This window comes from Odontesthes bonariensis, chromosome 1 (genome assembly GCF_027942865.1).
Source record: "Odontesthes bonariensis isolate fOdoBon6 chromosome 1, fOdoBon6.hap1, whole genome shotgun sequence".
Lineage (NCBI taxonomy): Eukaryota > Metazoa > Chordata > Actinopteri > Atheriniformes > Atherinopsidae > Odontesthes > Odontesthes bonariensis.
Window position 1 is genome coordinate 15,068,364 of NC_134506.1, and position 19,098 is coordinate 15,087,461.

Consider the following 19,098-nt stretch of genomic DNA (forward strand, 5'->3'; position numbering starts at 1 on the left):
TAATAGAGATTTTTACACATGGATTTGTTATCATTCCTAACCAGGTATGCACAATATTTCATTCCTAAAAATATGGCAACAACTTATTCTTCTTTATCTGTGGCTGTTGACAGTATTATCTGATTTATGGATCGATGAATGGATGTGTCACAATCCACTTATACAGAAACCTTTGAGTCTACACTTGAACAAAGTGTGAAAACTATGTTATGTCTAAACTTCAAATCTCATCTCTGCAGGTGGATACACAAGACATTTTGAATGGACAAACAAAGATAATACAAGTGTCTAACTGCACAAGTTCCACTGTTATCTGTTACAAACTGTAATTCTAAGAGATAAAATCTGTAAATGGGAAAGACATTTGCTCAATGTGCATAAATGTACAGAAATACCCGGACTTTATCATGTCGTATTCCGCCCCCTGGTGGCTAGTACGGCTCAGTATATAAGCATGAACGTGACCCGGAAGCAAAACCTTTCCCCGAGCCGGGTGACCACTTCCTGCAGATCACGTCTTACAACAGTTGGGAAGAAATGGCGGACATGGACGAGTTGTTCGGGAGTGATGGAGACAGCGACAATGAGCAGAGAGGTAATAAGGTCTTATAGCCGCAGATTTCCCTCATCGATTATAAAGTAAGCTCATTTGGGCTTTCTTGGTTTTTTTCCATGGTGCAAAACAGGAAGTAGATTTCCCCGAGAGACTATCGTTAGAAGGGAGACCTAAATGTTGCATTACAACGATAAAAAAATAAATAAAAAATAGCCGTTAATTTGATCATGTTTTAAACGCCCGCCTCGACAGAAGAAAATATCTTCTCTCCTGTAGTTAATGGGCTAAATATTTAGCTCTGCGTTGAAAGACATTCTTTGTGTGAACTAATGCAAAGTCCCTAAGCTGGAAGTGGCTTAAAACTTAAAATAACGGTCATTTTCAGTATCGCAGTCTGCTCCAGGCTCTGATCATCCAGATGTGAAGCATTAGCAGCTTTCAGTTTTACCTGCAAATGGTCATTTTGAAATGAAAACAAAGCCCAAGATGTTTAAGTCAAGTGAAAATGTTTTATTTGACACGGTTCATCGGTGTTCATCGGCTGATACACAATACAGAATGCAGCATGCACGATTGGTAATACCTTTATTTGCCTATATGTTGATTAAAAAAAAAAAAAGTTTTTTTTATTAAAAAAAGATGGTTAATTAATAAGATATGTAAAGAGGATCTGAGAGAATATGCCTCTGGCTGGCCCAGATTTGTTGAAAAAAGCTGACATTATTAGAAATGCACAATGTATCGAAATTTTAATGGCATCTGTACATGCATATAGACATGAATGCTAAGTTTATTCTAAAAGAGTGCTTAGGCAGCAATAAACGGCAGGTTATACACCTATATACATATACATATATATATATATATATATATATAGATAGATATGTACACCAGCAGACAATTCCACTCTATGGAAATCCTGCTTTTGTGCATGGTCTACAACAAACAAGGACACACAGCTGTAGAACTGGAATCCAGCCCCTGAGCTTAACGCCATATACTGATGCATTTGTTTATAGATCTCGGGTCGTAGCTTTTATAAAGGCAATGAATGCCACCTGTGTTGTATGAGAGAAACAGTCTCCTCTGCTCCTTTGCAGAGTCTGACTCTGGCTCCAGTTCAGACTCGGAGCAGGAGAGACCTCGGTCGGCCAGCAACGCGTCGGGCAGCGGCAGCGACAGTGAAAGGGTACGGGATGAGGATGACGACGATGAAGGCCAGGAGACCGGGAAGCCCAGCATAAATAAGGTTGGTCTATTTGTCTTTAGGTCCAGCAAACATCAGTCAGTCACATCCTGCCTGCTAGGATGATCATAACCCCAAGAATCATCCAGTCAGCCATCGAGTTTAATTGGATCAATTTAATTGTTCTGATGTCACTATGTGAGTTGAAGCTGCTTCAGCTCTTCAAATGAGCGCCGTGTCTTTGGGCTGTACAGGCAAGAAATGAATGAATATTTCTATCATCTGTTCTTCTGTTATATTACACCCTGTTATTATGTTAGGACGGAAATCTGCCCAATGAAACAAAGACCCCAGAACATATTGACTCACGTTCTGTGATCCATGTTCTGTGACACATTGAAAATATTATTTTAATCAAGAACAACGTTATAAACAACAAATGATTATGAGTTCAGTTTTTACATGATGCGTAACAAGAAAAATGTAACTGCAAAGCGTGCCATCAGGTGCCATGCAGGTGATCAAAAAAACTCTAAAAGGCCAAACTTAAACAACAGATGTACTGAGATCATAGCGATGGTAAAAGTGCCTGTTGCAGTATTGAATGATCAGTTAACCTGACCTCAGTCTAGATCCATTTTAGCTTTTAAAGTAGCCTCCAAAATAATTAATACACATTCATGAATGAGGTGTGAAATTGTTGTCCGATCTTTCAAACTGTAGTTTTGAGACAACAAGGATGAACAAATTCATTTAAAGAAAGCAAAATATTAAAGGGTAAAGTTGCTGCCATCAAAGAGCACTTTATGCATGTTTAAAGGATTTGTTTTCAGGCTGATATTGGAAAGTCTTTTGGAATAGTTTATCCATGCAGTGGAACTAAGCAGCTTGCAGAAAATAGCCAAGATGACTTGTGTCTGTAATTGCAGAATTGTTTAGGTGTGTGTGGTAATTATTTTGATCTGAAAATGTTCTAAACTTTCTTACTCTTCCTTCTGCCAAACAGGAGCTGTTTGGAGATGACAGTGAGGACGAGCAGCGAAGTCCACACAGCGGCAGTGACAACCGGTCCGAAAGGTCGGGGAACCAGTCAGACGCCAGCATGCACTCAGACCAGGGGGAAAACGATCACTCTGATGCAGAGCAGCACAGCGAATCAGACCACGACCAGCGAGATGATGACGACGATGACGAGGATGAGAGAGGCCACCGGTCGGATGCGGGAAGCCCGGCGGGAAGCCCGGCGGGAAGCCCGGTAGGAAGCCCGGCAGGAAGCCTGGCAGGAAGCCCGGTAGGAAGCCCGGCAGGCAGCGGGATGTCCTGTGCTGGAAGCCCGCGTTCTGAGAGGGGCAGTGTTCGTTCAGACAGAAGGTATGACAGTAGTGGGACGCTTCAGTTACAAGATGCGCTGTTTATTTCTTCTTGTTAACAAATCCCATGGAAAACAGGAAAAAAAACCAACAGTAGGGAGGTGTTTACTTATGCAAAGCCGGATATAGCTGACAGGTGAAATGAATACCATCAACCATCTCATCACAAAGATTTCACAAGGTATTAGTTGAAGTGTTGGAAGAAGGCAAGCACAAATATTTGATCATCTTTGACAGGTTCTGGCATTCAGATGGAGGCTATTTTGACAGGAATGATTTCAGTTGAACTGACCTTTAAATGCCTCAGAGCGCAATGCATTGTAGCATCTGTGTAACGGGCGGTAAAAACAAGTCATGTCCCTAGAGGTCTCCACTAAACCAGGACTGTAAGTATCTCCTGCTAACATTGTCATTACCTGACAGCACAGGACACATTTTGGGGAGGCAATGGGGGAGGGACCCTAAACAAATTTGTCCAGGTGTTTAAATGCTCTGCCTGATGGATATGTGAGGGTTTTTGAAAACAACTAATGTATTTGAGGTTTGACCCAAACATCGGCTGTTATAATCTCAAATATAAGTTGTTTAAAAGCTAACTTAAACATTTAATGTGTAAAACGATTTACTTCTCCTCATAGAACCAGACATTCTTAATTTATTTCCGTCTATGTGTATTTGTTTTTGTTTGTTTTGTTTTTCACCCCAGTGTGCGCAGCGATCCCGGGACTCCACAGTCGGGGCTGGGCACCCCTCACTCTGACGTGGAAGGTTCTGGCAGGGAGAATCAATCGGATGATGAGAAGTGGGTTGGAGGAGCTAAAAGTGACCAGTCAGAAGATGAAGAGGAGAAGCGCCATTATTCTGATGAAGATAGGGAGAACTCTGATGACGAGGGGCAGAGGAACAGGGAAGCAGGTACTCCCACGCTGTGCTGTTAAAGATGCAAGGAATGCCACACATGGACTGCATCATGAGGCTCACAGTTAAAGCTGCCGTCGGCAACTTTTTTTTAGTCATATTAGCTTGAACTGTCATGGGATTATGGAAGTAGTATATTAAATAGGCTGTTTAGGAAAAATCCCAAATTATGTAGCTCCCTCTAAAGCCTGTAATCATGCTCGCAAAAATCGAGCGCTGCCGGCTGTTTTTAACCAATCACGTTTGGTTTATTAATTATCTATTATCTGAGCAGAACAGTCACCAACCACGTCTTCCATGCTGAGCGTGAGTCTGCCCCCAACTGGTGTGAACTCACGTGCACAACCTCGTCCACAGAGGGGGAGGGACCTGAAAGTTGTATCAGTTCGAATTTTCCGACTTTAGACTCGGAATTTTGAAAACCTGCCGACTGCAGCTTTAATCTTTAAACATCAAACTTTTTTACGGATTAGTGCCATATGTGAACATTTTATCCCGAGCTCTGAGGTTAATGGCAGATTAACTAATGAGCCATCTTCTCCACTGTGATATGCACTCATGCGTATCACTTTTAACTTGAAGCATTCCGTTCTATGGAAGTTGCACCGTTTTGATCACCCGCTGCGGTTTTGTTTTTTCCAGAGTCGGCGAAGGGCAGCGATAGTGAAGATGATTTCCTCAGGCAAAAAACCAAAGCCAAGGCCGCCTCCGATTCAGACTCGGACAGTGACGGGGAAACCTCAACTAGTAAGAAGCGTTTTACTTCTGTTGTGTGTGACATTGTAATTGCTTCTGTGTGCTTTAAAGAAGGGTTTCTTTTCCCACTGTTTACGCAGCAAAGAAGACGGCAGCAGACGATCTGTTTGGAGAAGCTGACGACATCTCTTCAGACAGCGATGCAGAGAAGCCTCCCACCCCAGGACAGCCCCTGGTATCTGCCTGTCCTATTGCCCTCTGTGTCTTTACTACATTGATCATCATCACCTCCTTTTTTTCAAGGAATCTCCTTTTCCCAGAGCCTCTCCATAAGCCTTACTGAGCTGATCCCTAATATCGCGGGTCTTTAAATCCTGCAGGTTTTTTTTTTAAATTTAACATTCTCTTTTTGTATTTGTCCAGGATGGCGAAGATGGGATGGAGGGGGAGCATGCGGAAGAGGAACCTGCGGCCGAAACTCGTATTGAAGTAGAGATACCAAAAGTCAGCACAGATCTGGGAGCTGACCTTTATTTTGTTAAGCTGCCTAACTTCCTGTCTGTGGAGCCCAGGTCAGAACCCGAGCACTGTAGAAACATAGACTACAACATACAATAACTATACATAAAGATCTCTGAAGTTCAGAAATTACAAAAAAATAGAAGAAACAAGGAAATGTTAATGGAGGGTGGATGTTATTGAGCATAAAAACTTTGCTGTAGCGAGTGTATTTATTTAGATTTTTACTGAATCTTCCTTCATAGACCCTTTGATCCCCAGTACTATGAGGATGAATTTGAGGATGAAGAAATGCTGGATGAAGAGGGACGGACCAGGCTTAAACTGAAGGCATGTGGTTGTCTTGTTTGGCCTAGAATAAATGCACCATTAGTTAACAGCAGTTTGACTGTTTTTCGTCACCAGATGTCATCAGAGTTTGTTCTTTTCCTCCACCAGGTGGAAAACACAATCCGGTGGAGAGTCAAGAGAGATGAGGAGGGAATTGAAACGCGGGAGAGCAATGCACGTATTGTCAAATGGTCTGATGGCAGGTGTGTATGACCTCTAGCTTGATTCTGGGGTTGTGGGACAGGATGTGCTCTGTATGTGGCGTGCTTTTAAGTTTCCCATTCTCGCCGCAGCATGTCCCTCCATCTGGGGAACGAGGTGTTTGATGTTTACAAAGCTCCTCTCCAAGGAGACCACAACCACCTGTTCATCCGACAGGGCACTGGACTGCAGGGACAGGCTGTGTTCAAAACCAAACTCACATTCAGGTAATGCACGAACATGCCGTTGTTGTTTTTGATGACAGGCTGCGGTTTGGAACAGACCCCCACACCGAGACGCACTCTCTTTATTGAGGCTTGAAATACGAGTTGCTAGGGAAACTCCTCCTCCTGTCTGGCTCCCTGACAGCTGAGCGTACACTAAGCAAGCCCCAGGCCACCTGTAATACCAAACAACAACAATAAAACCCTTGATTCAGGCTCCATTCAGAAGTGTAAGTCGCTGAATCACCTTGTACAAGTTGCCCAGGTTTCTCCCTGTAAGAACTGTGTAAGCCTCTTAGTGCCCCCAAGTCCACCTGAATGTTCTGTCTCGTAAGACCACATGAGTCTCATAGAACAGTGTCCAAACCTGCCTGAATGCACAACAGCCCTCCAGGCTCCCAGACAGAACATTACAGTTTGTTCTGATTGAGTATTATCATCTGAGCACAGAATTAAGATTAGGGCTGCTCCGAGTAGAAATGGCGAGGTTGAAGCTTAAAAGGAGCTTTAAATAAAGAATTAATGCAACAAAAGCCTTTGAGGGAGATGGAACCAGACTTTAGGCTTAGTTTTTTTTTACTGTCATTTCTACTGAATTAATGAGGTTCATTAGCCTGACAGACCAGAAATTTTGATTTTATTTTAATCTTCTCTTAAGACATAAAGTGTTGATGTGATGATTTCTGGCCTACTTTTCAGAAAATGACTGCGGTGAGGCTGTTTAAACACATTGTGTGTTCTTAAGTTAATTAACATTAATTCATTTCCTTGTACGATGAAATATTCACAAAACAGGAAAAAAAGAATTTAAAGGTTTTTGTTTTTTTTCAAAAGAACCTTTACTTTTAAATCCATTTCACATCGTATACTTCTTCCATAACGCAGTATTTGGCCTAACAATGACTTTTCTGGAGACCAATAGATCTCAAGGAATAAGAAATCTTGATGATTCATGTCACAAGGCTTTTCTTTGCTCAACTAGTTATGCATCCTTGTTTTGTCTTTTTATTTTTTTTTATTTCGGATTTCAGCATAGTTAAAGGGGAACTGCGGTATTTTCAACATTAAGCCTCTTTTCTGAGTCGTCTGCAATGTTTTAGAACCCCCCTCACCGCTTTTTTGATGTTTACTGTTGTCTCCGGTATTTGCCTAATTTTGATTCTTCTCAACCTGCTTCAGAATGGCAAGTCATGCGCATGTCTAGAAAGGTCCGTAAAAGCACAATAAACGTCCGTTTTCAAAATCATCAACTCACCGGAGTGGTTACTGGTGTGCACTGGTAATCCATATCAAATTTCGTGGCGAAAAGTTGCTTCTGTCGTGTTTTATTTGACATTTTGTACTGGATGTTCGTTGATATTACTCCGCCACCGCTAAGAAAATAGTGCGAGCATGAACGAGCTGCCAAATATAAAAAAGCCAAACAGTAGACTGGGCTTTTTGGGAAGGGGGAAGCATCCAGGCCATCTCTATAGGCACATTCCCTCTGTTGGAACCTTTGGCAGTTCCTATAACCTTTTCAGGAATGGGCCGTTTTTCCCGCATTCGGACATACAGGAACTCGGGACCACGGCCCTCAGTTCTTATAACCATTTTAGCTCCTTCTCCGAGGCTGGGTCTTTCCTGGGTTCCATAGGAACACATCTGAAGTAGGTGTTTGGTGGTCGGTAGCTACGCCCCTTGTCAGATTTCCGCTTCTTCATGTTGCAATCTGTTCAACGCAAACAGTAGAATAACGGCTGAAATGTTTACTCATACGACACGGACACAACCGGTGCATGTTTAATAAGTTAAACTTACATGTCGTCTCCTGCTCTCCTTCCTTCATGAAACGAAGAAGTATCGCCTGCGCTCGATCCTTCGTCTCCTCTCTGTGTGCTCTTCCAGCCTCGATGTTAGACGCCCGATGTGATCGTCCATGATTAATATCACCATGCAGACCATGAACACCATAGCTTCTTGGTGGTGTTTTTTTCTTCTCTCCTTACTTTTTTTGTGTTTTTTTTTTGTTGTTGAGTTTGGCGCCAAAGTAACACGTCACTGTCGCAGACGGTTGCGTCGCATCAGTTCCATCACGGTCCCGACTCATGTGCGAATGCAAAATGAAACGGCAGTCCATAGAAAGACCGTTCTTAGGACTGCTCTGTCCGAATGCGGCTTTTGTAAAGAAAAGTCTAAAGCACTTTTCAAACAGTTTGTTTCAAGGCAGGACCGATGGGCCGTGGTTGCGCACTGTGTCCTATGTGAAAGTTCAGAGGTGGACTCTGCGTTAAATCGATTTGCCTGTCAGGTAGATACAGAGCCACACCTGTTTGTGTGTGTCAGCACACACTGATGTGGCGCTGAGCGAGCCTTTGGTCTGTGTGAGGTAAAGGGGAAGTTCGTTTTTTTTAAACCTGGACATTTCTGCATAAAATACGTTCATCTACTCAGCCATAACAGTCACGGATGACGCGCCGCAGCAGCATCTTTACAGGGAATTTGCTACTGCTGCTGGTAACATGCTTCGTTATTGCATATTTCCAAATTGCCATGTTGTACAAAAGTAGCAGTAGCAAACTCTGTGTAAAGATAGCCGACTGTCACAGAGCAACAATATTACTGGGCATGTATTGTTGTAATGTTTTAAATACTTGAACGCAGTTTTTCTAGAGAAGATAATTGTTTTGTATATGGGATTGTCGTCCATTGACTGTTTTGGGCTTTCACATGCGCGCGCCTACCGACAAGAGGTAAGTGACATGCTGTTTATAAAGTTGTTTTGTAACGTCCCCATGCCAGTAATGTGAGAACCATGCATATGGTTTTGATGGTAAGGCTTGTGACTTTATTGTCGGATGGTTTATAAAGTGGTGTGACGTTTCTGCAGTGTGCAAGTTGTTGTTTTACGTGGAAGGGTTAGCTCTTGCCCCTTAGCCACCACGTATTAGCCTCGCATGACAGGCTGCGCAAACAGCGCTATCTCCGCACAGGGAGTGCAGATTTGCACCTGTCTGTGTCCTACCGTCAGTATTTGACAACCTCTAGCAATGGAAATGCGCTTCAAATGCCCCGGAGTTCCCCTTTAAGCATCAGAGGCCAGTCAATAAGCAGTGGCCATTATGTGAAAAGGGCTTAAATATGCAGTAGCTCTTGGGTGGAAACCTTATTTTTGTTCAAAGACATTATTGGTTGATGTCCAGGAGTGAACAAATCTCCTGCTCATTACGAAGACACTACAAAATAACATGAACATTTATGGAGATGCATCTCTGTTGTTAATCTTTCTTACCTGAAACATCAATGTAAATACAATGGGAATCTAGAGTGCGAACATCACATGTAGCCACATTTCTGAGGATATAAAAATCAGCATCCAATACCGTAGTAACATCCAGCAGGACTTTAAGCACCTATGAAAGCAGATTCTTTGGTGCACTCACTGAAATGTCAGCCGAGGAGAATGAAAATGTTGGCAGTAGTACATGTCTTATGGCCTGTGTGCCAAGAGCATAAAGAACATTTTGTTCATGGTGTGACCAAAAACACCACAGCGCAACTTTTGAGTAATGGTTACACATTGTTTTTATTCTTACTGTTCATTAAGCGTTTCAAGCCAAAAAAAAAAAAGAAGTGTGAAAACTTACCCCTCAAAACATTTCCTCTTGATGGAATATATATTTAAAAGAAAGTTGCTGACACTGATTGTGTGCTTGTTTTCGGTTTCCAGGCCACACTCCACAGACAGCGCCACCCACAGGAAGATGACCCTGTCTCTGGCCGATCGCTGCTCCAAAACACAGAAGATCAGAATACTTCCCATGGCTGGAAGAGATCCTGAGTCGCATCGCAACGAAATGATCAAAGTAATTTTCACTGGCTCTCTTTCTACCTGTGCTGCCCTGTTTGTCTCTCCTCCACCCTGTCAAAAAAGTTTGCTTGAGGCCAGTTGTTGACGAGCATCGTGCCCGGTTACATAAAGGCACAATCTAACGTGCTTACATAATGAGCTCATGCAGCTGTCAGTGAAATGGGATTGGTGTTTTGGATTTGCTGTCAACCCGAACAAGGACTACTGATAGCATCATTTATCATTTTACTGCGCCCACCTGAGACGGCATGTACCTCCTGAAGTTGTGCAACGTGGGGCATCTGATGTGGTCGGAGCCGTAAACTGTGGAATGTGCAGGTTCTTAATAATCACCACAACACGTCACTCTTGCCAGTTGTTTTTTTTTTTTTCAGTGAAAAGCTTAATTACAGTTGGATTGAGCCAACAATGCAGCATTTATTTATTTATTTTCCCAAAGGTACAGCTTATCCAGACGAGGGGATGCCTGAGCAGGGCTTTGGCCAACAAACACTTACTGATAGGCAGCCAAATCTGAAGGGGGGGGGGGGGGGGCGGCTAATATTGAAGAAAACAATTTCCCTTTCTATCCTTTTGTCCTTGGGTTATTTATGTAATATTGATAGAGCACTGTATTAGTCTCTGTGGGGAACTGAATTATTTCAGCAAGACAGGAGTACTCAAGGGTGTTGATTTGGAAAAATGTAAAAGGAAGACAAAACAACAACAGATGACATATGGTTAGGTCGGCTCGTCATGTATTTGAATACAGGCGTAATTTTGTGTTTGCCAAACCTGCTAAAGTTACAATTATTTAATGAAAATAGGCTGTAAATATAGGCTCAGCTTAAGCTAGTGCGAGAGGGAGATCTGTCAGAGCCTTTATTTATGTACAAGTTGACACAATTTCCCGAGGTCCTAATGGCATATCTGTGACATGCCTTTGGTCAACATGTTACAGGATTACAGCACTGTAGCTCTCTTCTCAGCTGTGTCTTTACACGTCTGTTCATAGGAGCCAGTTTTAGGAAGTAACTCCACTACTAATTTAGTGTTTCTCAGTCTATCAAAGCATGAGGGAAGCTAAAAGTAGTCATAATTAGCTTTTGTCTTTCTCAGGTTAAGCAAACAATAGAATTCCTGGTGAGAGATTGCTGTTAACAGCAAAAAAAAAAAAAAACAAGCAAAAAAGTTCTGACTTTCCACTTCAGAGGTGCAACGAGTGCAGTGTGTTGTCGAGATAAAGATTGGGAGACTGGACTCCACATTCAAAAGCTCCCGGGTCGCTCTAATAGAAAGTTTATGGCCCATCTGTATTGTGAAGTACTGCCCGATTAACATTTGAATGAATCTGAGCAGACCGTATTTTGCTGTACACTTCAATAGCCTGCAAGTCCAACCACAAGTCTTGTTGTTGGAAGATGCATCTGCCTGTGCCATCACTGTTTCTAAGTCTTTTCCAGAAAATGCTGCATGCTTTGGGTCTTAAAATGTTTCAGTCCTGCAGCCATTAGTTGTCTGTTGGGAACCTCATGGCCTTCTATGTTGCTGAGCTCACCAGAAGCATTTTTTTTTCTTTCTATCTCAGGACTGTTAATCTGGCCAGTCCTAATGTTCATATTGTCTCTTTGATAAACGGTTTGTTTTGCAGCCCAGTAGTGACCTGTTTCACTTTGTGTTTAGTGCTCCTTTGACTGAATGTTGTTAGTTGCATCTCATCCGTTTCCAACTGCAAATGGCTGTTGAAATCGCCTTCAGCCGTTTTACCTTTTAAATTTAGAACAAAAGAATAATCCACCCCCTGTCCATAAAACAGCCTTTGAGTAGATTGTCCAGTTAAAATTGAGCCCCAGAAAAAGGACATTACAGATCTTGAGAGCTTTAATCATTGAATTTATCCTTCAATTTCAAACTGAGCAGCCTGAAATTAGTGTTATAGTCTTGTTGTTGATGAAGGGTTAAAGAATAAACATTGTATCAGTGGCTGCAATATCACCAAGCCTAACTCTGAATAAGTCAAACAAAGTTTGACTCAAGAGTGTCAACTAATCAAATCCATACAATGAGTTTTGATAAATTTCTAATAAATCAATGACAGTTTGACTAGTACAGGGTTATGATTTAGTGCTTCATGTAAAAAAAAAAATGTATATGTATGTGTGTGTATATATATATATATATATATATATATACATGAATTTATCAGATTTCCTTAATCTATACATTTATAACTATTCGGAAAAATCTCTTTTGATAGAGGGCAATATTTGCGCATACTTGGTAATGGTTGGAAATGTATTTGCAGCCCGAAGCACTGAACCTTTCCTCTTCAGTGTTCCTGTGTGAAAATATCAAAACAGCATGTCAGAGCTTATTTGAGGCATAATTACTGAAGCTCTCTTGAAATAATTCCAACTGGTGTCTCTCTTGGCAGAAAGAGGAGGAGCGTCTGCGAGCTTCTATCCGCAGAGAGTCCCAGCAGAGGAGGATGAGGGAGAAGCAGCATCAGAGGGGCTTGAGCAGCAGCTACCTGGAGCCCGACCGCTATGATGATGAGGAGGAGGGTGAGGAGGCCATCAGCTTGGCAGCCATCAAGAGCAAATACAAGGGAGGAGGAGGCCTGAGAGGTGACTGGATGTTCTACATTTACAGCACACTTCTTTTTTTGACATTTCTAATGTCTCATGACCAATTTTATTTTTTCCATCCCAAATCCAGAGGAGCGAGCTAGGATCTACTCATCAGATAGCGACGAAGGCTCAGATGATGATAAAGCCCAGAGGTTGATGAAGGCCAAGAAGTTGGACAGCGATGAGGTAAGTGCAGTGCTCTGGTGGACAGACAGGGGGCAGTGTGAGGCTGGACAGTGGAGGTTAAAAAGCAAACTTTTCACATTATGCTGATGTGAATTGAACAGGATGGGAAGTACTAGTCATTCCAGAGAGCAAGGATTTACATATGCTCTGACTGTTTGTGCTCAAGGCAGAAAACGTGCTGCTGTGTTTGACAAACTGGAACTCTTGAAGGATTTTCCAGGATGTTTGCCGCTGTCAACACTGCATCATCTAACTTCTCCTCTGTTGCGCACAGGAGGGCGAGGGCTCAGGCAAGAGAAAGGCAGAGGACGACGAAGAAACGGTCACCAAAAAGGCAAAGAAATACGTCATCAGCGACGAAGAGGAGGAGGAAGAAGATGATGAATAATTGACCTTTTTTATCATTCCACTGTATTATCAGTGCTCAGCCCACATGGCATATAAACAGCCATATTTTTGTTTTGTATATTTTTCTTATGACCTATGTGTGGGTGATTGTGTGTTTGTTTGTTTATTTGTGTACAGCAGAGGTGAGAAATAAATGGTTCTCTTATGTAACCGGAGCTTACCTAGGACCTTGTTTTTTTTTTTTCTGTTTTCTTTTACATTATGAATCACACAATTGTTGTGAGATTATGAAACATAGCGTTTAGTTCAGTTTCCAAACAATAACAGAACATCAATGAGGAGTGAGTATTGTGGTTCGGTTAAGATTAAATCAGGTTGATACTGTAGAATTTGCACCTTTCCATTCTCCTTCACTCACCGACGTAACAAAGCACATCGCCGTTTTACGAGTGTGTTGGTTTAGCTTTCAAGTTTCTGCGGCTCATTGTGATGAAAAATGCCTTCGAGGAAAGAACTGGAGAATGCAGTTGGTGGGGGTATGGGGGTTTTAAAGAGCCAGCAAATCTCACCTGACTGGCAAGGCTAGAGATTCGAGGTTTTGGGAATTGAGACAGGGTACCTGTAGTAGTGAGAGTAGGAGCACATCTGAGGATTAAACCCAGCAGAAATGACTTTGGTGTCGATACATTTACAGTCATGTTGACAACCTACAGCCAGTGTAGCACTGGTGAGGTACGGACAGTCATTGCTTAGATTCAAGCCTCTGTGTCAGTCAGGTTTATAGAGCACATGACGAGGAAATGTTCTAGTTTTGCATATGCACCCCCCCCCCCACTCCATATGTTAAAAATAAGGGACATAAATGTTTCCCAGCTTTGTAAAACTTCATATGACAGCGATTAGGGTTGCAAGAGGAAGTTAGTTTTTTTTTTAATTTTTTTTTTTATAAATTTTCTTTCAAAGAACAGTCCTTGAAATGCGTAAAGCACCCTTAAGATGCAGCTTCATTGTTTTAAGGGTAAAATGACCCAAGTGGTTACACTATGGGTCCATAGTAACTATAGTAAAGAATTCTTCAGAGCTCATTGCAAACTCACACAATCCAATGATCAAACATATATAGAAAAGTCTGGATATAGAAGTCTGTGTTTTACATGGCAGGATGATGGTAAGATGCTGATCCCAGAGGATTCCATATGCCATGGAAAGTGAAGAAGAAAATAATCCATTTGTACCATGTAATTAAAAAAGCAAACAAAGCAAAAAAGTCTGAATTACAAATAGGGTTTCAAGCTGTTGAGGAGCGGCGTCCTCTATGGGAGAAAGTCCTTTCACAATAATCTGCAATCAGGAGATGATATTTTGCACTCATTCGTTTGAGCATTATATACCATTCAGTGTGTCCTGGAGCCATAGTGGGATCATCACAAAGTCTTGGGTTCAGTTATCTACGTCAGTGCTTCAGCTGTTAGAACGCAAATGAGGTTACGTGAGGTGAGGTATCGAGACTTGATCCCCTCTGAGCCACACAATAAGAGGAGAATGAGAGGACAACAGTATTAGTTACTGATTCAAGTTCATCTGCCAGAATGACGCACAGTGTTGCACACAAAGGTATTTAACTGGGTTCACACAGAGAGATAACAACCCATCAGGTCCCCTGTCCAGACAGAACTGGCTGCAGCCACCCAGCGTACAAAACTGGTAAAACTCTAAATGATTAACTAAGAGTTACATAAAACGTCAACTTGACAACATAGCCTCCTTTGTATATGAGAGATATACAGCCAGGACAGACGTGTTTAAAAGAGCTGTTAGTGTTTTCTGAGTGTTTGGAATCAGCTCCCACTTACTTGAAAATTCACAATGAAGCTGCTGAGATGGAATGAGGCTTTTGTGCAACTGGACCGCTCACAGCTGTGGGCGAGTTGTACCCAACCGCATTAGCTTTCCCATCATTAGTCAGACCAGTCCCTCGTGTGTGTGCAGATGCTGATACATGCATGTTTATGCAGCCCACTGCTGTAAGTATAGCCACACTGCTCAGTGCATTATTATAATACATGTAGTGTCAATGTTTTATGGTGCTTAATGCAAATGTCGTGTGTCTATTGCCCTTAAAGAGAAGGTGTCGTCAGCAGCGGTGTGTGCTGCGTTATCTCAGACTGCAGTGTGTTATGTAAACCCAATTCCACACAGTAAGGAGAGGAAGGAAGGAGGGGAGGAGAGGAGGAGGCACTGCTACACAGTCAGCACTGACTGAAAGGGGTGAAGCGGAGGGGAGGGCTGCAGCATTTTACCCTCTTTTATTATTGGCTCTTTGTTCTTCGTCTGTGTTTTTTTTTTCTTTTATCTGTCTGTATCTTTTTGGTTATTCCCCAGCAACCAAAATCTTAGCTTACCTTGTCTGACCTAAAAATGGACTCAATGGAATCCCATCTTCTGTAAAAGAGAGCGCTGAAGGTCAGCAGGGGGACCTCCGCCCTGCAGGCACACCCTGAAACATGGCTGAGGTTGTAATTCAGGGCTAAATTGGCAACTGTGTTTCTAATTAGGCAGAGGAGACTGCAGCTGAGTCAGTGTCAGGGTGTCCTGGAGTGTCTGGTACCAGGACCTTAGCCATAGATCTTTTGGGCCCTGTGGGGCTGTGGAGTGGGGGTCTTTACGGATTGGCTTGATTCCCACAGATGCCACCAGATTCCTTAATATTGACATCTGGGGAGTTTGGAGATTGGATGGAATCTCTGAACACTTGCAGACTCTTTTTAATTTTCTTTTGGCCCTTTCTGAACCATTTATGGGAGCCACTGCTCTCCTGCAGAGGGAGGCTACTTCTGTAGGAGAGTGCTGCTGCCTCGTGGGGGCGTGTGACTGTTCTACAAAAATGTTTAGGTGGGAGACAAGTGCCACTGTAACATCCATGTGAATTAAAGGGTGAAGGTTTTCCCAGCAGAATTATGTGTAGAGTTACTCGGTGCCATGCTGGAGTTACTCACTTTGCCTCAATTCAACTCGTTTTTTTTTTTTTTTTTAGCATTAGAAGTGCAACCCAAAATTGTTTTAATGTTGTGACTGAGCTGATCAGTGTGTGTCTTGTTTTTGCATTGTCTGCTCTAGCTTTTCTGCAGCATATGGTGCTTGGATGGTGCTTTGGATTCACTCAGGAACTTTCACAATAATATGACACACAGATAATGTGACACTACAGTCTAAGCTGAAAGCTTGTTTCACGTAATAGTCATCAGATTTTTTCTTACTGTGAAACAAAGAAAATGAAAAACAGAATCTCTGTGTAATCTCTCTGTCATGTAATTTTATCAGGATTTATTCACATCAGCTTAAATAAAATCATTTTTCTTCATCAACAACAGTAGTGGACGTTCACACTAAAGCGCACCTCTACGGTGTGTATGTTGTTGTGTTTTACCTTCGAACAAGCTAATTGTTATATTGCTAATATAATGAATATAAAGAGGTGCAAACACATCAGTCATTAGGTTTTGTTATTCTCTAAAAAAAAAGTCACAACCCCCACGCTATTCTCACACTAAACTCACAAATCTTTGTTCCTTGGGTGTGTTGTGTTACGTTCTCATTTCATTTCACAGAATAAGTCAAGACAAGTCCATTTCCACAAAATAGCTCTTTTTCTACTTCTTAGGTCTCTCTTGTTCACTTGCTTCTATAGATTTTATAAACTACCTCAATAACAGTCTCACTCTGTGTACCTTGCTTGTATTTCTTAGCTGCCCTTTACCCCTCTCTCAGTGTGTCACTTTCCCCTGCTGGTGCTTATATAAGAGGCTAATAAATAAAATAGAAACACAATACTTTACTCTCACAGCAGGATCCTCACACTTCACACATGACAGTGACCTAGAGACCGCTGCGAGGGTCTTAGCCGGAATATTTTCCCTTACGCACAAGCAGGTGTGCATTATTCACACACTTACACCACACAAACAGGACTGTAACAATTCAGTATTTTTCTGTTTTTTTCTCATGACCTCAACAATTTGGGTCAGCGTGTTCTGTCGAAGGAACAGGGTTTAATCTGTAAACAACAGGCTACTTTCAGCTGTGAGCTGTTCTGTACAGAGATTACACTTAAGCTTTTCCAGAATAACAGACCAAAAAGAAAAGCAAGGTGGCCCTTTGTGTTGCACAACCACCAGAGACGAGGTGGCCCTCTCTGACTTTAAAATTATTTCTTTTTTGTAGATGGTATATAGTAGCAGCTTTATGCAGAGCTTTACTTCTGTTTTACATCCACCTATTCCACACACTCACACACCAGTGGCATTAAATGTGCTTTGCAACCCGTTAGAGCAACTTCATTCATTTTTTTTGCACAAGAATTAAAAAAAAATCAATGCATCGTTAGCAGGCTTGAGCAGAATTTAACAATTTTCGAAGAGATCTATTTCATCTGAATCAGGTGTGTTGAAGCAGAGAAACATCAAAAACCTGCAGGACAGCCGCCCTCTAGGATCGGATTTGGACGTCCCTGCCTTAAACAAAAGTGTCACACTTCAACAAGTAAACGTCTAAAGTTCATTCAAGATGCTCAAGGTCACACACCTGTAGGCGGTCCGATAGTGAGGTCCGGTCTACAACACAGGTAAAATTACAAATCTGACGACAAAGCAAACACAATATTCAAAATAAATCTGAAAACAAATCAACCAAAGTCATTGCATGGGTCACACATGTCAAGCTTAAATGATCTGAGTTGTGTACACTTACTTCTCAGGTGTTTTTTTTTTTTTTTTGCAATATGTAATAACTTGTCCATCTAAATAAAAAAAACAGAGAAAAATCCATCAATGTGATTTGTGAGAGTTTCACAATCTGCCATATGTCATTCCTTCAGAGGCACTTTATTTTAGGACACATAATGGAACATTTTTACATTTATGTTTACTGGATACTTTAGAAAAGACCAATACTGTCACTTGTTTGTTGTCGGAGAGGTTTATCAGGGGACATGTGCTGAGACTGAAAAATGATATGACACAGTTCATCAAGTCAAGTTTTTACATTGCGCTGTCATGGGATTACATGTTTGGCATAACAAAGACCCGGATGGGTGAACTTCAAGTTGGAAGTACTGTACAGCTGCTGGAGGGAATGTGGTGTAAACTACGCTGATTATACACATATATTTTACTCTTGTGATAAACTTGACAAATATTGGCAGCGGTTCAACATCTTCTGCGAGAAAAACTAAGTAAGGAAGTGTCAATACAACAACATTATGCTATTTTGGGCATAATACCAGAAGGACTGGAAAAGTACAGATAAGTGGTTGGAAAGTGTAGAGGAAATGAGAAATATGGAAAAAATAATGTATAGACTTAATAATAAAGAAAATGTATACGACAAAAAATGGGCCCTTTACAGTGAGAAGCCATCTTAAACCACCCTCATGAGAAATTAATACTCAATATTCCATTCATATTTATGCATACCCTCTGCAGTGTATTTTGGTTAAATTGGTTACTTACTTAAGTTTTTTTTTTTACTTTAGATTAATTTTTGGATTAATTATTTTGTTTATGGGGGTTTTGACATGAGTGTGTTTGTATATATATGGGTGAATGTGTGTGTGTGAGTGTGTGTGTGTGTGTGTGTGTGTGTGTGTGTGTGTGTGTGTGTGTGTGTGTGAGGGGGGGTGTTAGAAAGAAGGGGAGGGATGGGGGATTGTGAATGCAGGTGGATGCATTTATGCTGATGAGAATGTGGGTGTATATGTGGATGGATGAACGTATGCTGATGCATTTATATGGGTGTGAATGTGGGCGTATGCGTGGATGGATGGATGTATGCTTGGAGATGGGAGGGAAAGAGGGGTTAGAAGGGCAGGAGGGTCTAAGAGTACATGTACATTAAAATGAAGAGGAATACTGCTAAGCACAGGTTAAACTGCATACATAGGTGCATGCATTGTATTGGTACATATTTATGTTTGTTTGTTTTTTGTTCAATGTATTTAATGCATATTTTACTATTACTATGATGATTAGTATTTATTTTTTGTTTATTTATTTGTTTATCATGACTATGTCTCTAAACGGGCTGTAAGACAGCTGCAGTACATCCAGA

General features: G+C 41.6%; 1 protein-coding gene across 1 annotated transcript; it reads left to right on the forward strand.

The window, feature by feature from the left end:
* The first annotated feature begins 497 nt into the window (after nt 1-497).
* leo1 (LEO1 homolog, Paf1/RNA polymerase II complex component) lies at nt 498-13,208 on the forward strand. Its single transcript, XM_075478528.1, has 14 exons — nt 498-595; nt 1,657-1,805; nt 2,749-3,113; nt 3,819-4,027; nt 4,673-4,777; nt 4,867-4,961; nt 5,150-5,298; nt 5,491-5,575; nt 5,684-5,778; nt 5,869-6,003; nt 9,710-9,845; nt 12,264-12,456; nt 12,548-12,645; nt 12,920-13,208. The coding sequence occupies exons 1-14, from the start codon at nt 538-540 to the stop codon at nt 13,031-13,033; spliced, it is 1,986 nt and encodes a 661-aa protein (XP_075334643.1). The 5' UTR covers nt 498-537; the 3' UTR covers nt 13,034-13,208.
* The last annotated feature ends 5,890 nt before the right edge of the window (nt 13,209-19,098 follow it).

Coding starts and splice junctions, on each gene's coding strand:
- leo1 (XM_075478528.1), top strand. CDS start 538: ATGGCGGACATGGACGAGTTGTTCGGGAGTGATGGAGACAGCGACAAT. Junction 596..1,656: donor CAGCGACAATGAGCAGAGAG/GTAATAAGGTCT, acceptor GCTCCTTTGCAG/AGTCTGACTCTGGCTCCAGT. Junction 6,004..9,709: donor AAAACCAAACTCACATTCAG/GTAATGCACGAA, acceptor TTCGGTTTCCAG/GCCACACTCCACAGACAGCG.